At 45.6% G+C, this 19,477-nt stretch overlaps 1 protein-coding gene across 1 annotated transcript in view; it reads right to left on the reverse strand.

Annotated features, from left to right (window-relative positions):
* LOC308319123 (limbic system-associated membrane protein-like) overlaps window positions 1-19,477 on the reverse strand; it is a 214,852-nt gene that overhangs the window by 74,040 nt on the left and 121,335 nt on the right. Inside the window, exons 2-3 of the mRNA XM_080768984.1 lie at window positions 13,561-13,705; window positions 12,267-12,354 (exon numbers count right to left, since the gene is read on the reverse strand). Of these exons, the coding sequence (XP_080625110.1) occupies window positions 12,267-12,354; window positions 13,561-13,705 (233 nt within the window). The remainder of the gene's footprint in view (window positions 1-12,266; window positions 12,355-13,560; window positions 13,706-19,477) is intronic.

The following is a 19,477-nucleotide window of genomic DNA, read 5'->3' on the forward strand; positions in this document are numbered from 1 at the left end:
AGAACGACTGACATTTTTAGAATCTGATCTCAGGTCAGAATGGGTTAATCAGACCAGTGTGTGTCCAGTGGAAACCTCGTATGAATCCGATCTCAGGTCAGAATGGGTTAATCAGACCAGTGTGTGTCCAGTGGAAACCTCGTATGAATCTGATCTCAGGTCAGAATGGGTTAATCAGACCAGTGTGTGTCCAGTGGAAACCCCATATGAATCTGATCTCAGGTCAGAATGGGTTAGCACATTCTGATTGGTTAACTGACAACGGTGCCACACATAAGAAATGCCAAATATACAGTATGACACGGTTCAATACTTTCAATTACAAAAATTACAGTGCTTTGCATCAATAAGTTTTCAACATTTTGTCAGTCACGCATTCTCAGGTATTCTCAGCATTCACACCACGGCATCAGCTGAACCGTTTGCCAATTTCACTCTGCGATGCAGATAAAAACGCATCGAACGCATCCAATGTTGGACAAATCGATCCTGCCCCGGAGTGACCTCATCTGGTTTCAGTCAGGTGTCATCATCCATAGGCAGTATACAGTAAGTCTGTGTGTACAGTAGTGGAGTTACAGCAGAAGAGAGGATGTTCTTCCATTAGTGGAGTTACAGCAGAAGAGAGGATGTTCTTCTATTAGTGGAGTTACAGCAGAAGAGACCTTACCATTAGCTTTAGAAACGGGTAGATTCATTGGTACTCCTGAGGAGGACAGAGTCTGTCTAGTGTGTGATTTAAAAGAAATTGAAAATGAAATTCATTTTTTGTTTTACTGCCCATTATATGAAGAATTAAGACATATATTATCTTGTAAAATGACAACCAATCTGTGCTGACTTTTTCTGGTTGGAGGACTAAGAAAAACTGGAATTTTGTTTTAGGAAAGGTACTTTTGCTTTGGCAGACTTTTTATGCAGGGCATGGGAAATAAGGCAGAATGTTCTGTTTGTGTAAAAAAAGAAAAAAAATTGAATATCAACAAAACAAATCTGTTTATTGTACACAATGCAATATTGAAGCAATGTTATGGTGTGTCCTGTAAGTCCATGTGGGCTGGGCGCCTTTGGTGCATGACACAAAAATAAAGAAATCTATCTATCTATCTAAGAGAGGATACAGTTGTGATCAAAAGTTTACATACGTTTGTAAAGGACATACTGTCATGATAGTCCTGACTTTACAATAATTTGTTCAACTCTTATTTTTCTGTGATAGGTTGATTGGAGCAAATACTTCTTTGTCATACAAAAAAGTCTTGAATTTATTTGTATTTTCATGAATGTTTATGAAGGGTTTTCTGAAAATGTGACCAATAAACATTAATAAAAATACAAATAAATCCAAAGATTCTTTTGTATGACAAAGAAGTATTTGCTTCCAACCAATCAGTCACAGAAAAATAAGAGTTGAACAAATGATTGTAAAGTCAGGTCTATCATGACAGTATGTCCTTTAATAATAATAATAATAATAATAATAATATATAATATATAATATATAATATATATATATATAATATAATAATAATAATAATAATATTATTAGTATGTCCTTTACAAACGCATGTCAACTTTTGATCACAACTGTATACCATTAACCCATTGATGCCTGAGGCCGAATCTGGGAACGCCTTCTAGGGCCTGACCTAAGGTTTCTGAAAACCTTCAAATTCTGATGTTTTATTTTTTAAATAGTTATGTTGCTACATGTATAGCAATAGCTGATGAGACACAGAGAGCACGGCCGGCATCAAGGGTAGAACAACGTATACGTTGCACCAGGCGTCAATGGGTTAAGACGCGCAAACGCGGGAAGCGAACGCAGCTCGTACATATTTGGGTTTTGGACGTATAGCTGCTTTGGGGACTCCTTATATGGTTATGGCTGAGTCATGGTGACGTAATCACTCAGCTCCATATATGGGCACAAAAGCAGGACAGACACACACACACACACACACACAGACAGACATGATCTGCTAGGTCTCATAGTAAGTGTTCACTGCGTTCGCAATAAGTCTGTGTATAGTGGAGTTACAGCAGAAGAGAGGATGTTCTTCTATTAGTGGAGTTACAGCAGAAGAGAGGATGTTCTTCCATTAGTGGAGTTACAGCAGAAGAGAGGATGTTCTTCTATTAGTGGAGTTACAGCAGAAGAGAGGATGTTCTTCTATTAGTGGAGTTACAGCAGAAGAGAGGATGTTCTTCTATTAGTGGAGTTACAGCAGAAGAGAGGATGTTCTTCTATTAGTGGAGTTACAGCAGAAGAGAGGATGTTCTTCTATTAGTGGAGTTACAGCAGAAGAGAGGATATTCTTTTATTAGTGGAGTTACAGCAGAAGAGAGGATGTTCTTCTATTAGTGGAGTTACAGCAGAAGAGAGGATGTTCTTCTATTAGTGGAGTTACAGCAGAAGAGAGGATGTTCTTCTATTAGTGCAGTTACAGCAGAAGAGAGGATATTCGCCTCCTCCTCCATGTATCTCTTGATCCACACACTGCTTCTCTGTCATCCAACAAATCTGCCCACTCAGATAACCCATTCTGACCTGAGATCAGATTCTAAAAAAATGTCTTCTACATCCTGACAGTTTTCTGAAAAAGCTATGTTTGTATGTCAGTGCAGGTTCTTTGATTTTTCAAAAAATAGCAGAACTACAAGCTCGTAGCGCGCCACTCGGTGGCGCGCTACGAGCTTGTAGATCTGCTATTTTTCAATAGCTGAAAGCATAACATGATGCTATAACACCAAAAAGGGGTTCCCGAACAAAATGGGATAAAGAAAGAAAGAAAAAACTATTCTACTGCTGCGTAGAATTAATCTAGAGGCCAGATCACTGACACACCTACACACAGCCATGTTACACGGAGTTATGGAGGATGCTCACAGCTCTCAGCGTCTCTGCCCGACAGGGACGTTCAGAGGGAGATTTGGCAGAAGGCAGCAGGGGATGAAATTTCAAAAGGCGCTGTTTTTTGTTTTTTTGTTACTACTACTACTACCCAGATTTAGAGGAATATCTCATTTTAAATTACGTAACACTATAGTCTGGGATTATACAGAAAACATTACTGCACAAACATGAACAATATTCGTACAAAAGTTACTCTCACTGATGTACATAGCCCCATATGTTCCCTCTCCCTACGCTCATTCTGTAGCTCCGAGATGAGGTCACACACTGGGCCCCTCCCACCGCGTTTCAGAAACGGCGCAAGTTTCCGCTATGTAAGTCTCTTACCCTGACGCCACCATTAATCCAAACGTGAAGGGGACGTGAAGGGTTTACATTAATTCAACCATAACAACGCCCAAGAAAATCCAACTAGAGATTTGAACCGAGCCTTTACGTCCCGTATTTTGTCAGTCGCTTCCATGTTTATCAAGGAAGTTGAAAAGCTTTAGCGCCTCCCCGGCGCCTCCCCTGGTCGAAATTTCCAACTGACTTCAGTTCACTCGACATGCACGCGCACGACTTCCTTGATAAACATGGAAGCGACTGACAAAATACGGGACGTAAAGGCTCGGTTCAAATCTCTAGTTGGATTTTCTTGGGCGTTGTTATGGTTGAATTAATGTAAACCCTTCACGTTTGGATTAATCGTGGCGTCAGGGTAAGAGACTTACATAGCGGAAACTTGTGCCGTTTCTGAAACGCGGTGGGAGGGGCCCAGTGTGTGACCTCATCTCGGAGCTACAGAATGAGCGTAGGGAGAGGGAACATATGGGGCTATGATGTACTGTACTACAGAGCTATGGCTGAGTGGAACAAACTGCCAGACATGATGATTACAAAAGAAAAAACGAAATCGAGTTTCAAGAGAATTGAAGAGGCATCTTGAAACCAGAAAACTGTAGGGCGCTCGAACGCGCACGGACACGCGCACGCACACACACACACACACACACACACAGCAGTCATGATCATGATTAGGATAATATTTTAAATTTATTTTATTTTATTTATATATCATTGTATTGACTTTTATGTTCTGTGTGGACCCCAGGAAGATTAGCTGCTGCTATGCACCAGCTAATGGGGAACCTAATAAAACTCTAAAAACTCTAAAACTCTAGTCTATATGAGCAATCAGCATGTACTCTCCAACAGTGGGACTCAACCAATTGCCCTGATCATGTACTCTCCAACAGTGGGACTCGACCAATTGCCCTGATCATGTACTCTCCAACAGTGGGACTCGACCCATTGCCCTGATCATGTACTCTCCAACAGTGGGACTCAACCAATTGCCCTGATCATGTACTCTCCAACAGTGGGACTCGACCAATTGCCCTGATCATGTACTCTCCAACAGTGGGACTCAACCAATTGCCCTGATCATGTACTCTCCAACAGTGGGACTCGACCAATTGCCCTGATCATGTACTCTCCAACAGTGGGACTCAACCAATTGCCCTGATCATGTACTCTCAGTGGGACTCAACCAATTGCCCTGATCATGTACTCTCCAACAGTGGGACTCAACCAATTGCCCTGATCATGTACTCTCCAACAGTGGGACTCAACCAATTGCCCTGATCATGAGGCACATTGACAGTAACAGCCACAACAACTCCCAGACTATGATATGATTCGACTATGGATTTGATTTGACCTCGCAAACAAATAAGTGTAATCAAGCTTTACTGTAGATGTGGCAATACACTACAGCATGTATTTATTCAGAGGGCAATTCTTTCAACATATACAGTAAAATGCTGCATCCATGGTCTGGAGAGGGCACTTTTTACTTTAATCTGATCTCAGGTCAGAACGGGTTAAGTCAACCGCACTAGCGCTCTGCTACTCAGCCTGCCCAGTGTGGGAGGTGATCTGCCCTTAACCCATTCTGAACGGGAACCCATTTTGGTGTTGGCATCATGTTATGCTTTAGCTATTGAAAAATAGCAGATCTACAAGCTCATAGCGCGCCACCGAGTGGCGCGCTACGAGCTTGTAGGTCTGCTATTTTTGAAAAATCGAAGAACGACTGACATTTTTATAGAATCTGATCTCAGGTCAGAATGGGTTCATCAGACCAGTGTGTGTCCGGTGGAAACCTCGTATGAATCTGATCTCAGGTCAGAATGGGTTAACGCTGCCGCCTTATCAAAGGCTGTCTGAAACTTATACACCCACAGACCGTGTGTTCGTCCTGGCAGGCAGAGCCCCACCAGAGATACCACGGAATGCAGCAAGCAGAAAAGAGCGTCAACAACAGTCCACCGACGAAAGACACTCTCTCTTCTCTATGGTAAAAAATGAAATTTTGGCTGATATTTCAGTGGAACCACAACACCACGCCGCCCACTGCTATGCCCTACAGGCACGATCCTTCAGCCTGCTGCTTTTTGGTTTTTAGTTAAATTACCAAAATAAGCTAAACTAAATGCATCTGGGTAATAAAAACAAGAGCAACGGCTTCACAATTCCTCCTCTCGGGGTCTGATTGAGCTGCATTAGTTTATACTAACGCATTGTGGGCTGCGCTGCACGAGGAGCCAGATAATGAGACAACCACATCTTCTTTAGTGTCAAAAAGACACTCCATTACAGCCAGTCCCCAGAGATTAATAATTAGGTACAGTATATAGGCTTTATTATAGGGCCTGGGGCTGTGTACACACGCGCGCGCGCGCACGCACGCACGCACGCACGCACGCACACGCACGCACACACACACACACACACACACACACACACACACACACACACACACACACACACACACACACACACACACACACACACACACACACACACACACACACACACACACACACACACACACACACACACACACACACACACACACCTCCATGTGGGACACCGGTTGACAGTTAAAACGGGTTCTATGACAACGTATATCATTAGGTTCCCAAGTTGCATCGTTCCCAAGTAGGCCGACTGCGACGGGCACGTACAGGTCTAGTAAATCCAATGACTTACGGTTACTGTTTGGTCACATATTATTAATATGGAACAGACTAGTATTAAAACTGAATAAAGAAAAGCTGTAGTCAACTCATTGAGTGCCACTATAAATTAATTAATCCTTCCCCAGTGACACAATGTTTTTTACTTACAAAATAATACAAATACTAATTCTTGAGCCGTGAACTATAGAAGTGAAACCCGTCTGTGGAAAGTGTTCCGCGATCGTTATTTAATTCACCCAAAACCACAATCTTATGTTTTGTTATCGGCCGTGAATTAAGCTTGTTTTGATAAAAAATGCAATCTGGGAAAAGAATCTGAGATAAATATACATTTTTTAAAATCTGCTTACATGGAGGTGAAGGGGACAAAAAGGGTTGAGGGATGTGAGGGTGTTTATGAATGTGATTTTAGCGTGTTTATGAATGTCATTAGCGGTTTCCATCTATTGTAAAAATGGACATGAGCATCTTAGAGAGAACTATATCTTTTCAGATGACGGAATGACATTATAGGTCCTTGAGTCTTCTTTACACTAAGACGTGTTTACTTGTTTACAAGTCTTGCATTGAACTGCATCCATTTTTTTCAGGGGCAATTTCAGGGAAAATATGCAAATAACTGCATATAACTGCATGCAAATATTGATGAAAATAGGCCAAAAAAGGTACCGCACATAACCACAAAAGTTCTGGCACCTTGAGAGAGCAACTAACTGCAGATTGGTCGTTGCAGCGAGAGGCAACCGCTATGAGGCAACCGCTATGAGGCAACGGCTATGAGGCAACGGCTATGAGGCAACCGCTATGAGGCAACCGCTATGAGGCAACCGCTATGAGGCAACCGCTATGAGGCAACCGCTATGAGGCAACCGCTATGAGGCAACCGCTATGAGGCAACCGCTATGAGGCAACCGCTATGAGGCAACCGCTATGAGACAACCGCTATGAGACAACCGCTATGAGGAAACCGCTATGAGGCAACCGCTATGAGGCAACCACCGCTATGAGGCAACCGCTATGAGGAAACCGCTATGAGGCAACCGCTATGAGGCAACCGCTATGAGTCAACCGCTATGAGGAACCGCTATGAGGCAACCGCTATGAGGAACCGCTATGAGGCAACCGCTATGAGGCAACCACTATGAGGAACCGCTATGAGGCAACCACTATGAGGCAACCGCTATGAGGCAACCACCGCTATGAGGCAACCGCTATGAGGAACCGCTATGAGGCAACCACTATGAGGCAACCGCTATGAGGCATCCGCTATGAGGAACCGCTATGAGGCAACCGCTATGAGGCAACCACTATGAGGAACCACTATGAGGAACCGCTATGAGGCAACCGCTATGAGGAACCGCTATGAGGCAACCGCTATGAGGAACCGCTATGAGGCAACCACTATGAGGCAACCACTATGAGGCAACCACTATGAGGAACCGCTATGAGGCAACCGCTATGAGGCAACCACTATGAGGAACCGCTATGAGGCAACCGCTATGAGGAACCGCTATGAGGCAACCGCTATGAGGAACCGCTATGAGGCAACCACTATGAGGCAACCACTATGAGGCAACCGCTATGAGGCAACCGCTATCTATGAGGCAACCGCTATGAGGCAACCGCTATGAGGCAACCACTATGAGGAACCGCTATGAGGAACCGCTATGAGGCAACCGCTATGAGGAACCGCTATGAGGCAACCGCTATGAGGAACCGCTATGAGGCAACCGCTATGAGGAACCGCTATGAGGCAACCGCTATGAGGAACCGCTATGAGGAAACCACTATGAGGCAACCACTATGAGGCAACCGCTATGAGGCAACCGCTATCTATGAGGCAACCGCTATGAGGAAACCGCTATGAGGCAACCGCTATGAGGAACCGCTATGAGGCAACCGCTATGAGGCAACCGCTATGAGGCAACCGCTATCTATGAGGCAACCGCTATGAGGCAACCGCTATGAGGCAACCGCTATGAGGCAACCGCTATGAGGCAACCGCTATGAGGCAACCGCTATCTATGAGGCAACCGCTATGAGGCAACCGCTATGAGGCAACCACTATGAGGCAACCGCTATGAGGCAACCGCTATGAGGCAACCGCTATGAGGAAACCGCTATGAGGCAACCGCTATGAGGAACCGCTATGAGGAAACCACTATGAGGCAACCACTATGAGGAAACCGCTATCTATGAGGCAACCGCTATGAGGAACCGCTATGAGGAAACCGCTATGAGGAAACCGCTATGAGGAACCGCTATGAGGAAACCGCTATGAGGAACCGCTATGAGGAAACCGCTATGAGGCAACCTCTATGAGGAACCACTATGAGGCAACCGCTATGAGGCAACCGCTATCTATGAGGCAACCACTATGAGGCAACCGCTATGAGGCAACCGCTATGAGGCAACCGCTATGAGGCAACCGCTATGAGGCAACCGCTATGAGGCAACCGCTATCTATGAGGCAACCGCTATGAGGCAACCGCTATGAGGCAACCGCTATGAGGCAACCGCTATGAGGCAACCGCTATCTATGAGGCAACCGCTATGAGGCAACCGCTATGAGGCAACCGCTATGAGGCAACCGCTATGAGGCAACCGCTATGAGGCAACCGCCGCATAGCCAATACAACAACGAATGCACAACAAAATGGAACGGTGTTATACCAGCGCCTGGGTCGGGAAACATAAATAAATAAATACACCAGTCATCTCCCAATAGTGGGGGGACATTCTGACCCAAATGACCCCCCCCCCCCCCCCCCCGGTGCCTATATGCACTATAGCCTGCTATATATATGGTATATTCTCACCACACAGCAGTGTAAGGCAAACCCTTTTCTTCTGGAGATGAACTGAAGATATGATCCATTAATAACCATTATGAACTGGATATTATCCATCCATAACCATTCAAAAGGTCAGGATGTGAATTGATGTTCTCGCTGTGGATTCTGTGACCCACAAATTGCCTCTTCTCCCACAAGCCATTGTGTTGGATTCCGTAGTGCTTGGTCATTATAGACTGTCCCCCCCCCAAACTCCCTGAGCTCTCATTCGTCACGGCTAATGTGACAGTTATAGCCAAACATTCATTCTGTTGCTTTCTCTCTGCTATGTTGAACTCCATGCGGTCTCCCCATAAGGCCCATATCTCTGCTGAACTCCATGCTGTCTCCCCATAAGGCCCATATCTCTGCTAAACTCCATGCTGTCTCCCCATAACGCCCATATCTCTGCTGAACTCCATGCTGTCTCCCCATAAGGCCCATATCTCTGCTGAACTCCATGCGGTCTCCCCATAAGGCCCATATCTCTGCTGAACTCCATGCGGTCTCCCCATAAGGCCCATATCTCTGCTGAACTCCATGTGGTCTCCCCATAAGGCCCATATCTCTGCTGAACTCCATGTTGTCTCCCCATAAGGCCCATATCTCTGCTGAACTCCATGCTGTCTCCCCATAAGGCCCATATCTCTGCTGAACTCCATGCGGTCTCCCCATAAGGCCCATATCTCTGCTGAACTCCATGTTGTCTCCCCATAAGGCCCATATCTCTGCTGAACTCCATGCTGTCTCCCCATAAGGCCCATATCTCTGCTGAACTCCATGCGGTCTCCCCATAAGGCCCATATCTCTGCTGAACTCCATGCTGTCTCCCCATAAGGCCCATATCTCTGCTGAACTCCATGCGGTCTCCCCATAAGGCCCATATCTCTGCTGAACTCCATGCGGTCTCCCCATAAGGCCCATATCTCTGCTGAACTCCATGCGGTCTCCCCATAAGGCCCATATCTCTGCTGAACTCCATGCGGTCTCCCCATAAGGCCCATATCTCTGCTGAATGCCATGCTGTCTCCCCATAAGGCCCATATCTCTGCTGAACTCCATGTGGTCTCCCCATAAGGCCCATATCTCTGCTGAACTCCATGCTGTCTCCCCATAAGGCCCATATCTCTGCTGAACTCCATGCTGTCTCCCCATAAGGCCCATATCTCTGCTGATCTCCATGCTGTCTCCCCATAAGGCCCATATCTCTGCTGAACTCCATGCTGTCTCCCCATAAGGCCCATATCTCTGCTGAACTCCATGCGGTCTCCCCATAAGGCCCATATCTCTGCTGAACTCCATGCGGTCTCCCCATAAGGCCCATATCTCTGCTGAACTCCATGCGGTCTCCCCATAAGGCCCATATCTCTGCTGAACTCCATGCGGTCTCCCCATAAGGCCCATATCTCTGCTGAATGCCATGCTGTCTCCCCATAAGGCCCATATCTCTGCTGAACTCCATGCGGTCTCCCCATAAGGCCCATATCTCTGCTGAATGCCATGCTGTCTCCCCATAAGGCCCATATCTCTGCTGAACTCCATGTGGTCTCCCCATAAGGCCCATATCTCTGCTGAACTCCATGCTGTCTCCCCATAAGGCCCATATCTCTGCTGAACTCCATGCTGTCTCCCCATAAGGCCCATATCTCTGCTGATCTCCATGCTGTCTCCCCATAAGGCCCATATCTCTGCTGAACTCCATGCGGTCTCCCCATAAGGCCCATATCTCTGCTGAACTCCATGCGGTCTCCCCATAAGGCCCATATCTCTGCTGAACGCCATGCTGTGAGGGTGAAACCTCTTCCTATAGTCTATCTCTGCTGAACTCGAACACAAAACTATTTGTTTTAAACATAAAATAACATTTTCAGCACCTTTAACTACAAGAGGGAAGTCTGGAGCTCTCTGGTGGAGCTGTTGCCCCTGCGACCCGACTACGGATAAGCGGTTGAAGATGGATGGATGGATAGATTAACTACACTCTTGCTTTGTAGGGACAGTGACGGTGTGGTACAGTGGCTGTGTCTCTGTGTTGTTCTCCTGCGGTGTTTTATCCTCTCTGTGTAAGGTTTCATGGCGCTGGGTCACAGCCCAGCACACACACACCCCCCAGCTCCCACAACACTACATTAAATGAATACCACTGCCTTATAAACAAAGTAAATAACGTGGTGCATGGTGCAATGGCCGTATTCAGATGGGAATCGCAGGTTTAATGGCCTGGGCTTCGGGCCAGGGCTTTTTCTGGCTACAAACCTAGGTAGCCTACATTCTATTCTGTTCTTTTGGTACAGGAAACGTCGGTTTATTCTCTCTAGTTCTATTTCAGCTATATTGCTGATCATGTGTAGCACACTGCAGTGTCATGTGAAGCATGTTAAGAAAACACAATCTTGTTTTATACCACAACATTTATGAATGTTTATATTACCATCAGCATCATCACAAACTCATCATCATTTCTCGACCGCGGTCGAGATCGTGGATTTCACAATATTACTCCAGACTTCCCAGTCCTTCATTCATCCCCAGTTCCTGCTTACTGATGCATGTGTCCCTATAGCGATGACATCATGTGTCCCTATAGCGATGACATCATGTGTCCCTAGCGATGACATCAGGGAACGACAGTTTTCTACCTCTGGTCTGCTGTGAGGCAGGACTCCAGAGAAGAAGGGAAGATATAACCTCATTGTCAGCTCTGTAGCAGTTCTTCTGGATCGGACTAGTGAAGAAACACTGAAAATGTCTGACGAGCCGAAATCATTTCGGCACTACAGCGCCGAAACAGCGGTAAAATAGGAGTATGAATCGGCCCTAAGAGTGAGAGGAGGACGAGGTAGAGGAGGACGAGGTAGAGGAGGACGAGGTAGAGGAGGAAGAGGAGGAAGTAGAACGGTCATATCTAATAAGATTCGGGTAACTGTGGTTGACCATGTGCTCAATCCTGGTTTGAGGGTCCAACCCAACCTCAGCCACTACAGTTGATTGGCATCATTAGAACATGTTTCTATGAACGGAACCCACAGAGACGGCCTTGAGCAGGCAGGTTTACAGTAAAAAAAGAAATAATTTCCATCTGCATATTTGTGTGCTGTTTTATGTTTGACTATGAAACAGTAGACCTACACGGAGTCATTTTACAAAAGGAGAAATGGCTCATTATCCAGTCATTGTCATTCATGTGTGTTTAATTTCTATGATTGTGTTTTCAACTTGTTCACTTCATTGTGCTGTAAAAGTGTAAATGCTTGGTAGTGTGTACTCAATGAATGGTATGTGTGAGACAAAAGAGTCTCATCGTGGAAAAGGAGAGTCAGGCTTTAGCATTTTGTGGGTGAGGTTTTCAGTTTTGTGTGTGTGTGTAGTTTTGAGAATGCCGTTAGGTTGTGAAAAACGTGTGTTAACACAAACTGGGGGTCTGTGGCCTAATAATGCATATCATTCCTTAAAGAGAAAAAGGTTGAGAATCAGTGAGATGGACATTACCTTGTACAACGAGATAGATCTGTGACGTCTTCGGATGCTGTTTCGTCTGTATGGTACACGTGTAGGAGCCTTCATCATATACATTCACCTAGAGAAGAGGAGAGGAGAGGAGAGGAGAGGAGAGGAGAGGAGAGGAGAGGACACCTTTTGTCATTTCCGTTTCAATTATGTTCATTATGTATCATCCTTTAGCTGCTCAGAAGACATTCAAGTCTTTAGCATCCCTTTTTTCATAGTTGTAGGCTCGAGCAGCGTTTATACATGTACTATGTCAATCTTAATTTCCATTTCTCAGCCATTCAGTTGCAACCCACGGGTTGAGAAACCCCTGATATGCAAATTATGTCTGAAACAGCAGTGCTACGAAAGGTTACAAAAACATCACATCACACAATGAAGACACTAAATAAATCTACATCTAAACATGCAGCACCAGCTGTGCACTGATCTTTCTAAGATCATAATATTGACGTAACTGGGACGTAAATCAGGAGGGGCATGATGTTGGGAGACCAGAAACCCCGATGACCTCGGGACACATCACTGAGGATACGTCCCATGGGTGCATCCATGCGATGCATTTTTGTTTTAGTTATTCTATTTATAGTGACTGTCACACTTTGCCCTGTAGTGTGGGTATAGTGTTTGCCGAAAATATAAGGCCACATGTAGGAGGAACAGCCAAAAGTTGGAGAAAACTGTCAGACAGAGACCTTGGATGCAGAGAAGTCTGTTCTTTATTCACCTTTTCACACCATCAAAAGTGAACGAAGGTATTTACACAGTAAACTGGGCAGGTTGGCCCTCAGTCCTCACACCTCTGGGCAGGTTGGCCCTCTGTCCTCACACCTCTGCAGTCCTGCTTTAAGACTGAATGGCAGTGGGAAGTCTCCCTACTTATATAGGCTAAGGCTCCCACGGACCATACCAACCCTAAATTGACAATTTCCCCAGTTACTCAATGGCCAGAGACACCACATTTCATATACACACATGTTTTTGTGGTGCTATTATTGTCCACTCATTCTGTATGTCAAAAATGTCATTTTACAGTACTGCAGCCTACCTAGACATAGGGGCAGCGGTGGTCGAACGGTTTGCGGAGCGGTCTTGATACCGGAAGGTCGCTAGTTCGTATCCCCGGACCGGCATGTTAAAATTACCACCGCTGAAGTGCCCTTGAGCAAGGCATTGAACCCCTACCATGAAATGTTCTATGAGCAGGGCCTGGCTGTAAACAAGTTCTTGAGCTTAGTCCAGTTACCCTGGGTAAACATGGTAACTTTCCTTTTACCTTCTGTATGCGTAGACTGTACTCCAGCTGTCCTTTAGTCACCAGGTCCACTCGGGGGTCCAGGGACCACTTGTCCTGACCCGTGAAGATGATGTTGGACCGGTTGAGCCACGCCACCTTGGACACCTTGTCGTCCACGTAACACCTGGTGACACACAGAGGGGAGGAGTTAGTATTAATGACATTAATAACACCTGGTGACACACAGAGAGGGGAGGAGTTAGTAATGACATTAATAACACCTGGTGACACACAGAGAGAACAGAGAGGTGAGGAATACTAGTTGTAGTGTTATCATGCATGTCACTAAACACAGAGTTCTAAAAAGCTTGATTGCCCTACAACACATGCCGTGCGGGTGTCTAAGCACCGCCCGGCTCATATGACTGTGAATGTGTGGCTCCAGGCAGCCCCGTAAAGACATCAAGCGCTATTCTCCCGTCACAGTCTACTTGCCGAGCACAACAAGGAAGTGATGTGGCTCGCTCTGGTGGAGTAAAGCGTAGCTACTTTTGTGAATTCAATAGTTTTATTAGGTTAATATTGCTATGTTTTAGAAAAGCCATAAGTCACTCGAGGCCCCAGCGTACCGGGTATTTATGGCTGGGAGGGTAGAAGACCCTCGGCTGCCTCTCGTGGCTTATTGCTTAATTAAACCGTAGCCAATGAAGACAGAGACGAAGTAAGATTGGACCATTTACTGTTGCTCTTCCTCATAAATGACCTACACACACATGCCCTACACCTGTGCACTCTAGGCTACTATGCTCTGCAAACAGCAGCAAACATTGTTGAATAAATAACTTTTCCTCTTACAAATGAGCATGTACACAAAGTCACAAAGTTGTACAGGAAGTTAACATAACTGAAATCAACACAACAACTTACGGCATTGCCTCTAAAATGCTTCCAAGTGTGTTAGATGTGATTCTAGGCTCTGAACAGCCTGTGATCTCTGTGCACTGCTGCATGAAAATGACTCTCATTAAATACAAAGAGTTTTTCTAAATAAAAGCACTGGTAACTGCCTTCACAATAAAGACAGACAGACAGACAGACAGACAGACAGACAGACAGACAGACAGACAGACAGAGGCTTAATTATAGTATGATTTTGTGATCTCAAATTGTAGGCGGATTGTAGGCGGACAGCGACAAACTCAGCTGGGTTTAAGTCAAGACGAAGGTTTTTTATCAGAAACAACAGGCAAAGTCAGATAGATTCAACAGAAAGCAACCTGCACAGTGCACAGTGTTGCATATAGTATGCACCTGACTGTCCTACATAATCCAAACACTAGTCCGTGTTCTTCATGTGACAAACAGAGTGTGCCTCTGCTAGGCAGCAGGTGTTTGGTGTTTATAACAAGCGGTGGCAGACACAACAAAGCTTCAGGTTCACCCCCCCCCCTCCCCATGGGGACAGGGGGGAGAGAGAGCAGATGTCTGTGGTCTCATCTCATCTCCTCTCAGCCACATCTGGTCCTTCTGTCCTGCTGACCCTGGAGGTGTAGAGGTGGGTTTATGTTCTTTCTATCTATTCCACTCTGGGAGAGACGACGGTGTGAACGTAGTCTAGGAAAATTGGCCTCAGATCCTGTGCAGCAGGGGCGTGGCCCAGTGCGTTGCGTTTCAAATGAAATGCGAATCAAAAAACAGGGGCGGGTTCCACATGGAGTGGGCGCTACATCTAAATAAGACGGAAGGGAAACAATTGCTCCTTGAGCGGTGGTGGCCTACTACAATTCAATTTGGAATTGGATTCCCTTCGGACTATTTTCATGGTATGCACAGTGCTTCAGACCGGAAAGGGGAGTGTCCGCTCAGATTCTGCGCGCAACGTACTTCCCTCACAGGGATACGTTCCTTTTTTCCCAGAAGTTCCTTTTTTCTCGCCCGCCTAGTGGCGAAAAATAAAACTTCTGGGAACTCAGATTAGTGTGAACGTGACCAGGGAGACACGCTGGAACAACGTTGTCAAGGTGTGAACGTGACCAGGGAGACACGCTGGAACAACGTTGTCAAGGTGTGAACGTGACCAGGGAGACACGCTGGAACAACGTTGTCAAGGTGTGAACGTGACCAGGGAGACACGCTGGAACAACGTTGTCAAGGTGTGAACGTGACCAGGGAGACACGCTGGAACAACGTTGTCAAGGTGTGAACGTGACCAGGGAGAGACGGCTGGAACAACGTTGTAAAGGTGTGAACGTGACCAGGGAGACACGCTGGAACAACGTTGTCAAGGTGTGAACGTGACCAGGGAGACACGCTGGAACAACGTTGTCAAGGTGTGAACGTGACCAGGGAGACATGCTGGAACAACGTTGTCAAGGTGTGAACGTGACCAGGGAGACACGCTGGAACAACGTTGTCAAGGTGTGAACGTGACCAGGGAGAGACGGCTGGAACAACGTTGTAAAGGTGTGAACGTGACCAGGGAGACACGCTGGAACAACGTTGTAAAGGTGTGAACGTGACCAGGGGGAGACGGCTGGAACAACGTTGTCAAGGTGTGAACGTGACCAGGGAGAGACGGCTGGAACAACGTTGTCAAGGTGTGAACGTGACCAGGGGGAGACGGCTGGAACAACGTTGTAAAGGTGTGAACGTGACCAGGGAGACACGCTGGAACAACGTTGTCAAGGTGTGAACGTGACCAGGGAGAGACGGCTGGAACAACGTTGTCAAGGTGTGAACGTGACCAGGGAGAGACGGCTGGAACAACGTTGTCAAGGTGTGAACGTGACCAGGGAGACACGCTGGAACAACGTTGTCAAGGTGTGAACGTGACCAGGGAGAGACGGCTGGAACAACGTTGTAAAGGTGTGAACGTGACCAGGGAGACACGCTGGAACAACGTTGTCAAGGTGTGAACGTGACCAGGGAGACACGCTGGAACAACGTTGTCAAGGTGTGAACGTGACCAGGGAGAGACGGCTGGAACAACGTTGTAAAGGTGTGAACGTGACCAGGGAGACACGCTGGAACAACGTTGTCAAGGTGTGAACGTGACCAGGGAGACGCGCTGGAACAACGTTGTCAAGGTGTGAACGTGACCAGGGAGACACGCTGGAACAACGTTGTCAAGGTGTGAACGTGACCAGGGAGACACGCTGGAACAACGTTGTCAAGGTGTGAACGTGACCAGGGAGAGACGGCTGGAACAACGTTGTAAAGGTGTGAACGTGACCAGGGAGACACGCTGGAACAACGTTGTAAAGGTGTGAACGTGACCAGGGGGAGACGGCTGGAACAACGTTGTCAAGGTGTGAACGTGACCAGGGAGAGACGGCTGGAACAACGTTGTAAAGGTGTGAACGTGACCAGGGGGCCACGCTGGCATATGGTGGTCATTTCTGTCAAACTTAACCCATTCTGACCTGAGATCAGATTCTAAAAAAATGTCTTCTATGTCAGTCGTTCTTCGATTTTTCCAAAAATAGCAGACCTACAAGCTCGTAGCGCGCCACCCGGTGGCGCGCTATGAGCTTGTAGATCTGCTATTTTTCAATAGCTAAAGCATAACATAATGCTGACACCAAAAGGTGATCCCGTCTAGAATGGGTTAAAGAGCTATAGCCCCGATGACCATAACAGGCCTGTAACTCTGAGCGTGTTCACATTTGTACACTCCATTTGGGTCCATTTGGTTCCATTTGAACACTCTATGGGTCCATTTGCACACTCTCAGAGTTAAGGGGGGTCCTTGCAAATAAAACCTTTGATAACCCCTAGTAGTAGTTGGACTCCTATACTCTCCTAATATTGTCACGGTTTGAGACAAGGAGAGATAGGACCCAAGTGCAGGACAGACAAACGTATATGCTAAGTACGATGCAAGAGGTTTTAATAGTAGAATTAAATACACGATGGAGCAAGAATCCACAAGGAGAAACACTAGGAAACTACTAAGTTCTAGGAATACAAGGAATAAACACGCTGACTTACATTGAGGATCTGACAAACTGAAACACACTGAGGCATATATATATACAAAGACTGCCTAGACACAGGTGAACCACTAACAAAATCAACACAGGGATTGGCTGAGAGACAAACAGAACACAGGTGGAGAACACTAATAATCACAGGTGGTGAGACAACACAGGTAACAAAAGCAACAAGAGGAAAAACCAAGGGACCGAAAATACTACAAAACAAAAGCACGACCGAAAACGTCACGGATGGTGAGAAATATAGTGATCAGTGTCATAATGAATAAGTGTCGTACAGATTCAGAAGAAAGCCTGGAGGAGAATTGGCATTCAGTTATTTGTTCTAGACCGAACATCTTAATTAATGGTGTGTAAAAAAAGAAAATCTAAAAAATGTGTCACGGACAAGACCAAGTCTTTGTGGACATATTGATGACCCCTGAATGTCCATCACAACTTTTAAATCTTTGCTTAAAACCCACTTCTTCTCCCTGGCTTTTAACGACAGTTGAAGTAGCCCCCTTCACTAGTGCAATAGTCTGCTATGTTTGCTCCTTTGTAATGTCTGCTTATATTGTATTGCTTTCATTTCTTCTAAATGCCTGTTTGTTTTCATGTTTTAAAATGCCTGTTTGTATATTGTATTGTTTTTGTTTCTGAACCTGTACAGCACTTTGGTTGACCTTGTCATGTAAAATGTGTTATATAAATAAATAAAGTTGAGTTGAATTTGACATAATTATGACGGGACAGGTCAGAACGACTACGCCGCTATAGGTCTGTGGATGATCTATAATAGGATCAACCAGACAGACAAAACATAAATAAAATAAAACAACCTGCCTGGGTATTAATCTATTCTCCGTAAACACATCCACGGCCCGAGGAGGTTGAGGCGCATCCGCCGTCATCTCACATTAAGCCTCATATTCATTCAGGTTGATTGCCGTGTCTTCTCACATTTACATTTCTTTTTTTTATTTTTCATTTAGCAGGTCGCATAGCTTCCTCGTTTAGCCCATTCTGGGTGGGAACCCCTTTTTGGTGTCAGCATTATGTATATGCTTTAGCTATTTAAAAATAGCAGATCTACAAGCTCATAGCGCGCCACCGAGTGGCGCGCTACGAGCTTGTAGGTCTGCTATTTATTTTTTTTAATCGAAGAACGACTGACATAGAAACATAGCTTTATCAGAAAACTGTCAGGATGTATAGAAGATATTTTTTTGAATCTGATCTCAGGTCAAAATGGGTTAGGCTTCCGAGAGCAGAACAAAGCAGAATAAAATAAGTGGATACAGCTGTCTTTGTCCATCAGGATATGCTCACTCTTACAGCAGACGTTGTATTCATCACAGAGATGTGAGGGAGGGGGGGGGGGGGGGGGGTGCAGAGGAGGGGACAGAAGAAAGTAATAGAGAGAATAGAGGATGAGAAAGAAGAGGTGAAGAAAGGAGGGATGGATGTTACTATTACTATGTAAGACCAAAACAGTTCCTTTTCAGCAACTGGGAAAACAATGGACCTGTATGTTAATACACCCAACAGTATGTACAGGTGACCTGTATGTTAATACACCCAACAATATGTACAGGTGAGTCACTGAATGTTATTACTAAAAAGCAATATGACTCACTGTACTGGGTTAATGTACACAGACACCATGCTGTGTCACTGTGAGGGCCCAGACACTGGAGGTGATGTCTATCCAATCAAGTCAGGTTTTGCACACAAGCAATTTCAATGAAAAAAATGACTATATTATTGGCACATTAATATTGCAGTATAGTGGTTTCCGTTTATGAAATGGATCTGGATGTTTCTTTTTTATATTTTCTTTTTTGATTCACCTAAATGTACCAAGAGGCCCAAAACAGTTTGAGAACCTCTACGTATAAAGTATAATAACCGATCCATCCATGTCTGACTGTGCACTGCCAGCGTGGACCATGGCAGGTGATCAGGGCTCTGTGTGGGCT

Source organism: Protomyctophum bolini, assembly GCF_963924005.1.
Source record: "Protomyctophum bolini genome assembly, chromosome: 1".
Lineage (NCBI taxonomy): Eukaryota > Metazoa > Chordata > Actinopteri > Myctophiformes > Myctophidae > Protomyctophum > Protomyctophum bolini.